The sequence below is a fragment of the Chlorocebus sabaeus genome, chromosome 2 (genome assembly GCF_047675955.1).
Source record: "Chlorocebus sabaeus isolate Y175 chromosome 2, mChlSab1.0.hap1, whole genome shotgun sequence".
NCBI classification, from domain to species: domain Eukaryota; kingdom Metazoa; phylum Chordata; class Mammalia; order Primates; family Cercopithecidae; genus Chlorocebus; species Chlorocebus sabaeus.
Window position 1 is genome coordinate 37321691 of NC_132905.1, and position 10930 is coordinate 37332620.

The 10930-nt window shown below is 41.0% G+C and overlaps 1 protein-coding gene across 1 annotated transcript; it reads left to right on the forward strand.

Moving 5' to 3' along the window:
• The first annotated feature begins 6614 nt into the window (after positions 1 to 6614).
• Positions 6615 to 8594, forward strand: DEFB115 (defensin beta 115). Its single transcript, XM_037982274.2, has 2 exons — positions 6615 to 6708; positions 8422 to 8594. Exons 1-2 carry the CDS (start codon positions 6615 to 6617, stop codon positions 8592 to 8594), a joined length of 267 nt encoding a protein of 88 aa, XP_037838202.2.
• Positions 8595 to 10930: the final 2336 nt, after the last annotated feature.

Consider the following 10930-nt stretch of genomic DNA (forward strand, 5'->3'; position numbering starts at 1 on the left):
CATTTTGATTTTGACAACTTTCACAAGGCTATTAGTAGTTAAGTTTTTGGGAAACTGTCGCAGGTGAGTGGCAACTACCTGGGCCAGTGGCACAGGGGTAAAATAATTTACTACAACAGGTGTAGGTAAAGAAAGGCAGATTTATCAGAGAAAGTATGAAAATATGTTGCAAAGAAGCAATGGACAGAATCAGCAAGAGATGAGCTGACTGCAAGGAAACAAAAGCTTGCTGGAGATTTTAGAGAATGGTTCTTGGGCTGCAGAGTGCTGGGAGCAGTACTCATTACCCCAAAGTTGCAGTGAGCTAACTTGCAAGTGTCTGCTGATAGCTGGGCTCAGGAAGATTATGAGTTATTTACACAGGAGGGTTATGTGTCCTGGACCATGAATGTCATCAACATATTAATGACATTCTTTACAGAAATAGAAAAAACAAGGATTTTTTTTTATTGAACTGCAAAAGACCTTTAATAACCAAAGCAATCTAGAGCAAAAACAACAAATCTAAAGGTATCACACCACCTGATTTTAAAATATACTACAAAGATCTAGTGACCAAAATAGGATGATATTGGCAAAAAATCAGACACATAGACTAATGGAACAGAATAGAAAACCCAGAAACAAATCTGCACATCTATAGCCAACTGATTTTTAAAAAAAGTTTCCAAGGACACACATTGGGAAAAGGACAGTCTCTTCAATAAATTGTACTAGGGAATTGGATAGCCACATGCACAAAAATGAAACTAGACCCTTATCTTTCACCATATTCAAAAATCAACTAAAAATGATTGAAAGACTTGAATGTAAGACTTGAAACTATGGAACTAGTAGAAGAAAACATTGGTGAAATACTTCATGACATTAAACTGGGGAAAAGATTTTTTGTTACTTTTTTTATTTTTAAAAATAAATTATTATGTTCACAGGAGGATGGGTGAGAAGGAAAGACTTTTTGGCTATGACTCTACAAGCATAGGCAACAAAAGCGAAAACAGACAAATGGAATTAAATCAAGCTAAAAACTCTACAGCAAAGGAAACATTCAGAGTGAACAGACACCTATAGAATGGGAGAAATATTTGCAAACTATATATATGACAAGTGGTTAATATCCAGAATATATAAGAAACTGAAACAACTCAAGAGAAAAGAAAAAGACCACCAAATAACCTGATTTAAAAATTAGCAAATGATCTGAAGAGACACTCCTCAAAATAAGACAAATAGCCAACAGTTATATGAAGAAATGCTCAACAGCACTAATAAACAGGGAAAAGCAAGTCAAAACCAAAATGAGATATCTCCTTATTCCAGTTAGAATGGCTATTGTCAAAGAGACAAAAGATAACAATGCTGGCAAAAAATGTGGGGAAAAAAGAACATTTACACACTGTTGATGGAGATTTAAATTAGTGCAGCCATTATGGAAAACAGTGTGGAGGTTTCTCAAAAAATTAAAAATAAAACTACCATGTTATTCAGCAACCCTATTACTGGGTATATATCCAAAGGAAAGGAAATCAGTATGTCAAGGAGATGTCTGCACTCCTGTGTTTACTGCAGCAGTATTCTCAGTAGCCAAGATACAGAATCAGCCAAAGTGCCCATGAACAGATGACTGAATAGAGAAAATTTAGTATATATACATAATGAAATACTATTCAGCCACAAAAATGAATGAAATCCTGTCATTTGTGGCAACATGGATGAACTTGGAGGATATAGTTAAGTGAAATAAGGCAGACCCTAAAAACGAATACCATATGATCTCACTCATATGAGGCAGCTAAAAAGTTGACCTCATAGAAGTAGAAAATAGAATAGTGGTTACCAGACATTCATCCAGAAAAATGAAAACACATTCACAGAAAAAACTGTGTATAAATATTCATACCAGCTTTATTTATAATAATGTAAAACTGGAAATAATCAAAATATTCTACAATAGGTTATCAGTTAAATAAACGGTGGTACATCCACACCGTGAAACACTACTCAGCAATGAAATGAACAAACTATTGGTAGATACAATCCCAAAAGACTATATACTATATAATTCCATTTATATAACCTTCTTAAAATGACAACAGTAGGCCAGGCATGGTGGCTCATGCCTGTAATCCCAGCACGTTGGGAGGCCAAGGCAGGCAGATCATCTGAGGTCAGGAGTCTGAGACAAGCCTGGGCAACATTGTGAAACCCCATATCTACTAAAAATACAAAACTTAGCCAGGCATAGTGGCGCACACTTGTAATCCAAACTACTTGGAAGGCTGAGGCAGGAGAATCACTTGAACCCGGGAGACGGAGGTTGGAGTCAGCCGAGATAGCACTCCAGCCTGGGTGATGGAGTGTGACTCCATCTAAAAAAAAAAAAAAAAAAGACAAGAGTATAGAGATGGAGAACAAATGAGGAATCTCCAGAGTTTAGGGATGGAGGGTGTAGGGGTTGAGTGTGACTATAAGGCAGTAGCACAAGGGAGATCTTTGCAGTGACTGAAGAGTTTTGCATATTGATTGCTAATCTATACCTGTGATCAAATGACATAGAACTATACGAAGACATTGTGCCAGTGTCAGTTTACTGGTTTTGATATTGTACTACTGTTATGCAAAACGTAACATTTAGGGGAAACTAGGTAAAAGGCACATAGGATTTCTTTACTATCTCTGCAATTTCCTGTTAATTTATATTTCAAAATAAAAAGTTAATAAATAATCAAAGAAAGACATAAAGTCAGAGACTTATGTGTTTGGTGAGACAGTGTTGCCTGATGCAAGGAGCAATGGATTTGGAGTCAGATGAACCAAGACCCAGTTTCTGCTTCCCATGGCTTACCAGCTGTGTGCCCTTAAGAAAGTCAGTTAACCTTTCTGAGTTTCAGTTTTCTACTTCATAGAATGGTCCTTATCAATTTTCTAGCTACTAACATTAGCTATTTGTATACTGCCTAATAAACATTTTTTGCCATATCCTCTATAGCCTGTTATATTGCATACTTAATATTTCTTTTTTTTTTTTTTTTTTTTTTTTTTTTGAGACAGAGTCTCGCTCTGTTGCCCAGGCTGAGTGCAGTGGCCGGATCTCAGCTCACTGCAAGCTCCGCCTCCTGGGTTTACTCCATTCTCCTGCCTCAGCCTCCCGAGTAGCTGGGACTACAGGCGTCTGCCACCTTGCCCGGCTAGTTTTTTGTATTTTTTAGTAGAGACAGGGTTTCACCGTGTTAGCCAGGATGGTCTGGATCTCCTGACCTCGTGATCCGCTCGTCTCGGCCTCCCAAAGTGCTGGGATTACAGGCTTGAGCCACCGCGCCTGGCCTACTTAATATTTCTTACAGAGGCCAGGCACGATGACTCACACCTGTAATCCCAGCACTTTAGGAAGCCAAGACGGGAGGATCACATGAGGTCAGGAGTTCGAGACCAGCCTAACCAACATGGTGAAACCCCATCTCTACTAAAAATACAAAAATTAGCCAGGTGTGGTGGCACATGACTATAATCCCAGCTACTTGGGAGGCTGAGGCAGGAGAATTGCTTAAACCCAGGAGGCGGAGGTTGTAGTGAGCCCAGATTGCCCACTGCACTCCAGCCTGGGCAACAGAGCAAGACTCCGTCTCATTAAAAAAAAGAAAAAACATATATATATATGGAATATATAATATATATATATATTCCTTATAGAGATCAACACAGTCCATTTACTTAAATCCATACCAAGCCCAAATCCTGAGTGATGTTATATATAAAACCACGACATCAAGGACTAGTGAATTTTTTCTCAGATGAGCATTAAAGTAAATAACCATCAAAAACATGTACTTTTTTGTGTTGCCTAAATGATCACACATACTATCAATGGTATGGACCACATATTTCAGGAAACATTAGCCCAAATACTTTACTTTTTAGATAGAGAACATGATGTCTCATATACAGAAATAAACCTTCAGATTTCAAAGATCACTTAAAATGTCAACCACAATTTCTCATCACATTTTAAATAAATTCCAAAGTCCTTAACGAGGCCCTATTGGATCTAATAGGATGTAGCTATGCCTGCCTCTATGATTTCAGCTTCTTTTATCCGTTCTCTTGCTCCCATTACTCCAACCACACTTGACCTCTTGCTCTTCCTAGCATACCAAACACTTTTTTGCCTCAGGGGCTTTGCTCTTGCTGTTCTCTCTGCCTGGAAGATTCTAGATATCTATGTGGTTCAATTCCTAGTACATTCAGGTTCTGCTCTGTGCCACTTCCTCAATGAGTCCTTACTTGACTCTCCTCAAAATAGCCACACATGCGCATATCATATTTTTCTCTATTCCCCTTACTGTGCACTCAATCCTGTGTACCTTACATACACACACACACTCTCTCACACATACACATGTATATTATATTACTCTCTATTCCCCTTTCTCTGCACTCAATCCTGTGTGCCTTACATACACACACACACATACTCTCTCACACACATACACATGTATATTACTCTCTATTCCCCTTTCTCTGCACTCAATCCTGTGTGCCTTACATACACACACACACATACTCTCTCTCACACATACACATGTATATTATATTACTCTCTATTCCCCTTTCTCTGCACTCAATCCTGTGTGCCTTACATACACACACACACACACACACATATCATATTATTCTCTATTCCCCTTACTCTACACTCAATCCTGTGTGTCACACACACATTCACACATACATGTATATGACATTATCTATTCCCCTTATGCTGCACTCAATCCTATGTGCCTTACACACACACACACACACACATACACGTGTGTATCATTATTCTCTGTTCCTCTTACTCTACACTCAATCCTATGTGCCTTTCACACACACACTCACACACACATATTCTCATACACACACACACAAGTATATTATTCTGTATTCTCCTTTCCCTGTTTTTCTTTATAGCACTTACCACGAACTGACATTATATGTTTCTTGTCCCTCTCCCTAATTAGAATGGCTGGACTTTGCTTTCTTCTCTTAAGCTCAGTGCCTAGAATTGTGCCAGTGCACAGACCCACACGCAGCCAATTCAGCCATCCTCCCTGCAGAATCTGAGGGGAGTGGTCATGTTGCCTCAGTTTGCAACTTTAGAACAGCAGGAGCCACCAGCTCCTCCAGGCAGTCTAACCATTTTTCCAGATGGTTCCCATCTTCAGAGGTCTTTCTGATGAGTTTCAACTTGTGTGCCTGCAGTCTCCACTCAGGCCTATTAGTTCTGGGTTGTGGGCCTACACAGAACATGCCTTTCAGATACTTGAAGACAGCAACTATGACTCTCTCCAGCTGTTTACTGCTTTTCAAGTTAAACAGATCTCCCCTTCCATCATTGCTTAGGCGTAATCCTCTGGGATGACAGAAAGAATATGTTCTCTGGGGACAGGTAACACAGATCTGAATCCAGACCTCACTCACAGGCACTGTGTAACCCTGAGCACATCACGCCTGCCTATCAGGGCTCCTGTGAGGATTCCAGGGGGTCATATATATAAAGTGCTTAGCACAGTTGCTGCCCGACAGTGGAAGTTCAATGGATGACACTGATGTTCATTGCTTTCCTGAAGAAAGTTCTGCCCAAATCCTAACAGCAAAACAAATTTCCTGAACCACATCAGGTCATCTCCGCTGCCCGCCTGTAGAAAAAAGAGAGTAGAACCGATGTGCACTGGACTCACCCAAAGGTGGAAAAGGACCAGGAACCCAAAAAGGAAGATCCAGTGGACCCACAGGCAGCCCTTCCAATGGAGCCTGGGCAGTGCCCTCTTCTTTTTGTTGGAAAAACTGCAATAAATATTTTTTGCTTTGTTGTTTGAGGCTGGAGTCCAAGAAAGACCCAGAAACGGTTGATATGCAGGATTTGGAGTAGAAAAATAGGATAAAAATTCAAAGTAAAGAGCTGGACAATGACTTGGGTTATGAGGGCTTCCACCCCAGTCTGTTTCTTTCTTGCTCGTGGTGGGACCCTAGACAATTCCTTTCCACTCTCAGCCTGCATTTTCTTAGCTGGGAAATGCCAATTCTAAGAGCTACCGGGATACAAGTATGTGCCATACGTACGTTCACTCACTCAATGCTTTTCAACACATGTTCACTGCATACTCTGGGTGTAACAAAATGACAGTCTGTTCCTAACCTCAGGGGTCTGTCTATTAAAAGCTTCCCCTAGGGTATCATTCTGAAAGGGAGGAGGAACTAGAAAAACACTTAGTTCCAGTGTGTCATGATAAACAAATAGAGGAAAAGAAAACAGCAGCTGTGAGAATGTAGGGAAGGGGGATAAACTATGAAGGAGAGGGATAGGAAAGGCTTCTTGGAGAAGGGATCTGTTCTCTGCCCAGTGCAACAGCCTTGTGGAGGACTTGTACCTCCTCTGCTAGTGCCTTTCACCCTCCCCAAGGATATCTAGAGCAGGACCCTGAACACAGGATGATCAGTTTATACTGCTGAGTGGCAGGCTGATGTTCTGGTGGTGTAACATTCTGCCCTTCTCTAACTTATTGTCTGTGATTCAGCCTTACCTAGGTCAATAAAATGCTGAGTGCACACCCAGTTTCCCCAGCACATTCAGAATGCTGCCAGATCATTTCTCACCCCTCTCAGTAGACATTAAACTCTTTGTCCTGGCCTTAGATGTCCTTGTGGTCCTGGCTCAGACTGCCCCAGGTAAACAGAACCATGGAGAGCAGGGAAAAGGGAGTGAGGATGGGATCCTAACCACAGAATCATTGGAAAATTGAACATGTGTGGAAGCGAGGAGAGCCCATGGGGATGGCGGAGATCTGATGAAGGGCTTATAACGAATTTTCTCCCATAAGAAGGGCAGCCTGTCAGCCCTGACCATGATGGTGCTTCTCATTAGGGAACCTGGAGAATATCTGCAGAGGCCAAGGTGTTTTATATGACGCCCCTTCCATATGCAGAAGCAACCCCAACATCTCTAGTATCCTGAACGCCTCTGGCCCATATGTCAACAGTCTCATCCTGTGAGTCTCTCACTTCAACCCCACTTTCAGTTGATACTACCTCTTGTAATAATCAGTCTCATTACTTCACTTCTCCACTGTTGTTGGGCGTTGGGTGCTCCTTTAAAGCAGGCAGAGGAGGCAACTTGCTCTTGTCTTGGGATATATGGTGAAAAAGTTGTAAGTTGATATTGGTTTATAAAAATAGGTTCACAGTGTGGAGCTGGGGTTAGAGCAGATTTTGGCTTTCAAGTTGAACATGCTCAAAGCTCTCTAACAGTATAAACAGGCGTCTTGGCCAGGTGGTGAATAACTTTCTAACGGAAATGTTTTCCCCTTAGGCTTCTCAGGGGCTCTAAAGTTGATGATTTTTAATTCTGTGATTTCCTTTGGGTCATTGCTGTTGGAAGTCACATCCTTTCTTGGAGCAGCTATTCAAGCTGAAAGCCCTTGCCAATCACTCAGTTGTTCTAGAAGCAAAAGAAGGTTATTCTGGGCTAACCCTGAGTTGGTTTGAGCATGCCTTATATTCCAGTGAGGGCAAGTAGGATAGAGGGAGTTGCAGACGCAAGACACATTTTGGAGAAAGAATCTACATATTGACTTATGAAATACTGGAAGAGAAAAGTGAGAGTGAATGCGACTGATTTTTTTTCAGTCTGAACCTTCTGGTAAAAGAGAGAGAATTAGGAATTATCTCCCAGAAGAAGAGTTTGGGGAAAAGTCAAGTGGAAAGAATCTGTAGTTTAGACTAAGATACAATGATCTCTCAACTGAATCCAATGTGCTGGGAAACTGGGTTTGCCGTCTGCCCTGACTTAGAGCCACAGAAAATAAATCAGAGAAGGGCACAGTGTTAAACCCTCCCTGCACCCGCCTCTCCCTCCCACAACACACACACACAACATCAGCCACAGCTCAGAATGTAAATTGATCATCCATTGTTCAGGGTCTTGCTTTAAACAACCCCTGGGGCAAGCACCCCTAGAATAAACAATGCCTGGCACATAGTAGATGCTCAACAAATTGTGATTAGATGAATAAAGAATGGAGAGAGAAAAAACAGATAATTGAAGGTAGTCCCACTCCCTAGCAAGCAGCTAGATATAGAGAGGAAGTAGAACCAGATTTAGTGAGACAGTGAAAAATGGCAGAGATGAAAGTATCATAAGCATAGGAATAAAATTCAATTAGAGCTGGTTAGAGGAAGGAAGATAACTACTCCTATCTACTGCATGTCAAGACCAGCAGTGGTCATTAAACATGCACAAATTTATAACCTTCCCATGAATGTCATTAGGTGTCAAAATCAATGTTTCACTCTAACCATTATTACTATTACCAACATCCTTCGTTTAATAGTATTTACTTTTTAAATGTATTTATATATTCATGTATTTGCTTATTTTGATAGATGGATGGATCAGAACGTGCTGTTATGGAATTGGCAGATGCAGGAAATCATGCAAAGAAATTGAGAGGAAGAAAGAAAAATGTGGGGCAAAATATATTTGCTGTGTCCCTAAAGAAAAGGATAAAGTATCACACATTCATGACCAAAAAGAGACAAGCGAGCTATCTATCTAGTTGCGACTTCTGAATTCAGAATTTTAATAGTCATTATAATGAGTCAGTGAAATGGCTAGCGGGGGCACCTGCATTGTCCTAGATCTCTGTTAAGTCTACACAGGGCCCGTTAGAAAAACACACTCATTCCTGCTATCAATATATCTCTCTAGTCTACTGTAGCCCAACAACGCTCTAAGCCATCCCTGGATATGACTGATAATAGTAGTTTTCATAGTAAGAAAATTTTATAGGATCTAGATCTTGAATTCCCGAACCTCTGCCCAGGTCCCTGAATGTAGAAGTTTACCAGGTTAACGCAAATTGGACCTTAGCTCCGAATTCTTATCTAATGTCTCACCCTGGAGAGTTGCAATAAAACAGTGTAATCCAGAAAGTGTCCTTTTCTGTCTTAAGCTCAAAATTTAGCTCAAGGCTCTGCCATATGGTCTTACTCTTGGAACTTATCCCTTACCCCAAGTTCCTAAGCACCTTTGGCTGTCCAAAGATTGTCATGCCCTCTGACCAGGAGGCAACTACTCCTGCCCCCAAGCAAATGGAAGTGGAAAATAAAAGGCGCAACATTTAGTGAGAACTTATTATGTGCAAGGTCTTGTCCTAAGCACTTTACTTCATTTTGTCCCAACAACAGCTCCAGGAGATAGGAACTAGTGTGCTCCTTGCCAGAAGAGGAAACTAAGTCACAGAGAGTTTAAGTGACTTGCCCTAAATGGCACAGATAGCTAGTTCAGTAACAGGACTTTGAACCTGCAATGCCTGGGTTCAGGCACTGTGCTTTCTCCAAGTGGAACGAGATTGCTGCGTTACGAAAAGTTTCACTGTACTCTTCCCACACAGAACCAACCTCTTTAATAGGGAAGGTGTGGTGAAGAAAGAGCTTTGTGTGCCCTCTTGTGGCTAAAATGTGTAATGAACCCAGTCCTAGCAGATTCAGGTTCAAATAAAGGTTATCCTGGATTGCACTTGAGGGAGAAATGGCTCTGGCTTTGCAGAGAGTTGCAGCTCAGGGGCCAATGCCAATCACATCTGAAGTTGAAAAGTATCCTTACCTTCTGTTGACACAATTATCTGGAGGATACAGTCCAAAGGCAAGGTACAGCAATCATCACAATAACAGCAGCCCAGTTCTCAAAGTACTTCCTGTCAGTTATCTCATTTCCCCCGACTAGAATACTATGAGGCATCTTCAAAATGGAAGCATTGGTCTGGACTATAAACCCCATATGCCTTTCAACCTTTAAGGCCTTCCTCATTCTTTACATTATGGTGAGAATTATGCACTCTCTACCTATGATTGCAGAAGACGCCACCTTAGAGAGCAAAGGCATGGAGGATGAAGAGAGAGACAGAAATAGGAAATGTATACCTCAATCTGGGCACTCAAACCATAAAATACACCTTCTGTTCCTCCTTGCTTCCCCATACACATATATCATGTTACCCACAGAGACTTTCCAAGTCTGCTTCTATAGCACCTGCTCTTCATCTCTGCCTCTAGTCTTCCAGTTCAGCCATCATCTTTCCTTGTCCATTGCTATGGAATGAATTTTGGCCCCACTCCCTAAAAATTGTGTGTTGTGTGTCAGAACCTCCAGTGCCTCAAAATGTGACTGCATTTGGAGATAGAGTCTTGGAAGAGGTGATTAAGTTTAAATGAATTCATTAGGACAGATACAAATTCAATCGGACTACTGTTCTTATAAGAAGAGATTAGGACAAAATTATTCTACAAATAATTATGACCCAGAACAAGAAGACCACGTTAAGCTCCAGGGAGATCATGACCATCTACAAGTCAAAGAGAGAAGACTCAGAAGAAACCAACCCTACTGACACCTTGGTCTCAGATTTTTAGCTTCCTGAATTGTGAGAAAATAAATTTGTATTGTTTAAGTCACCTGATCTGTGATACTTTGTTGTGACAGCCCTGGCAGACTGATACAGACGTACTGTAACATCAGCATCCTAGCCATCTCTTTTTCTCTCATTAGGACTTCGACTCACTCCAGGCTTTTCATACAGTTGCCAGAAGAACATCTCTACAATCCAAATGTGAAACTTTTTTCTTTCCAAATTTTCCAAAAGCTGCATAACCCTTTCAGGAATCAATTCTCAACTCCCTTTATGATAATCCCTGCCTGCCTCAGGAGTTTTATATCTAGTTCCTCCTCCCTTTCAATTCCCACCATGGACCTCCCAAACAACCTTATTCCTGGAAATTAATTAATCTAATTTCTTGCCCTTTTTTTTATAGACTGCCACTTCTGCCTGAAAGGTTCTTATTGCAAACCAGATTATTCCATCCCCCTCTGAAAAGAGGTTAAGTAGTGAGGAAA

Coding starts and splice junctions, on each gene's coding strand:
- DEFB115 (XM_037982274.2), top strand. CDS start 6,615: ATGCTGCCAGATCATTTCTCACCCCTCTCAGTAGACATTAAACTCTTT. Junction 6,709..8,421: donor CCTGGCTCAGACTGCCCCAG/GTAAACAGAACC, acceptor TTATTTTGATAG/ATGGATGGATCAGAACGTGC.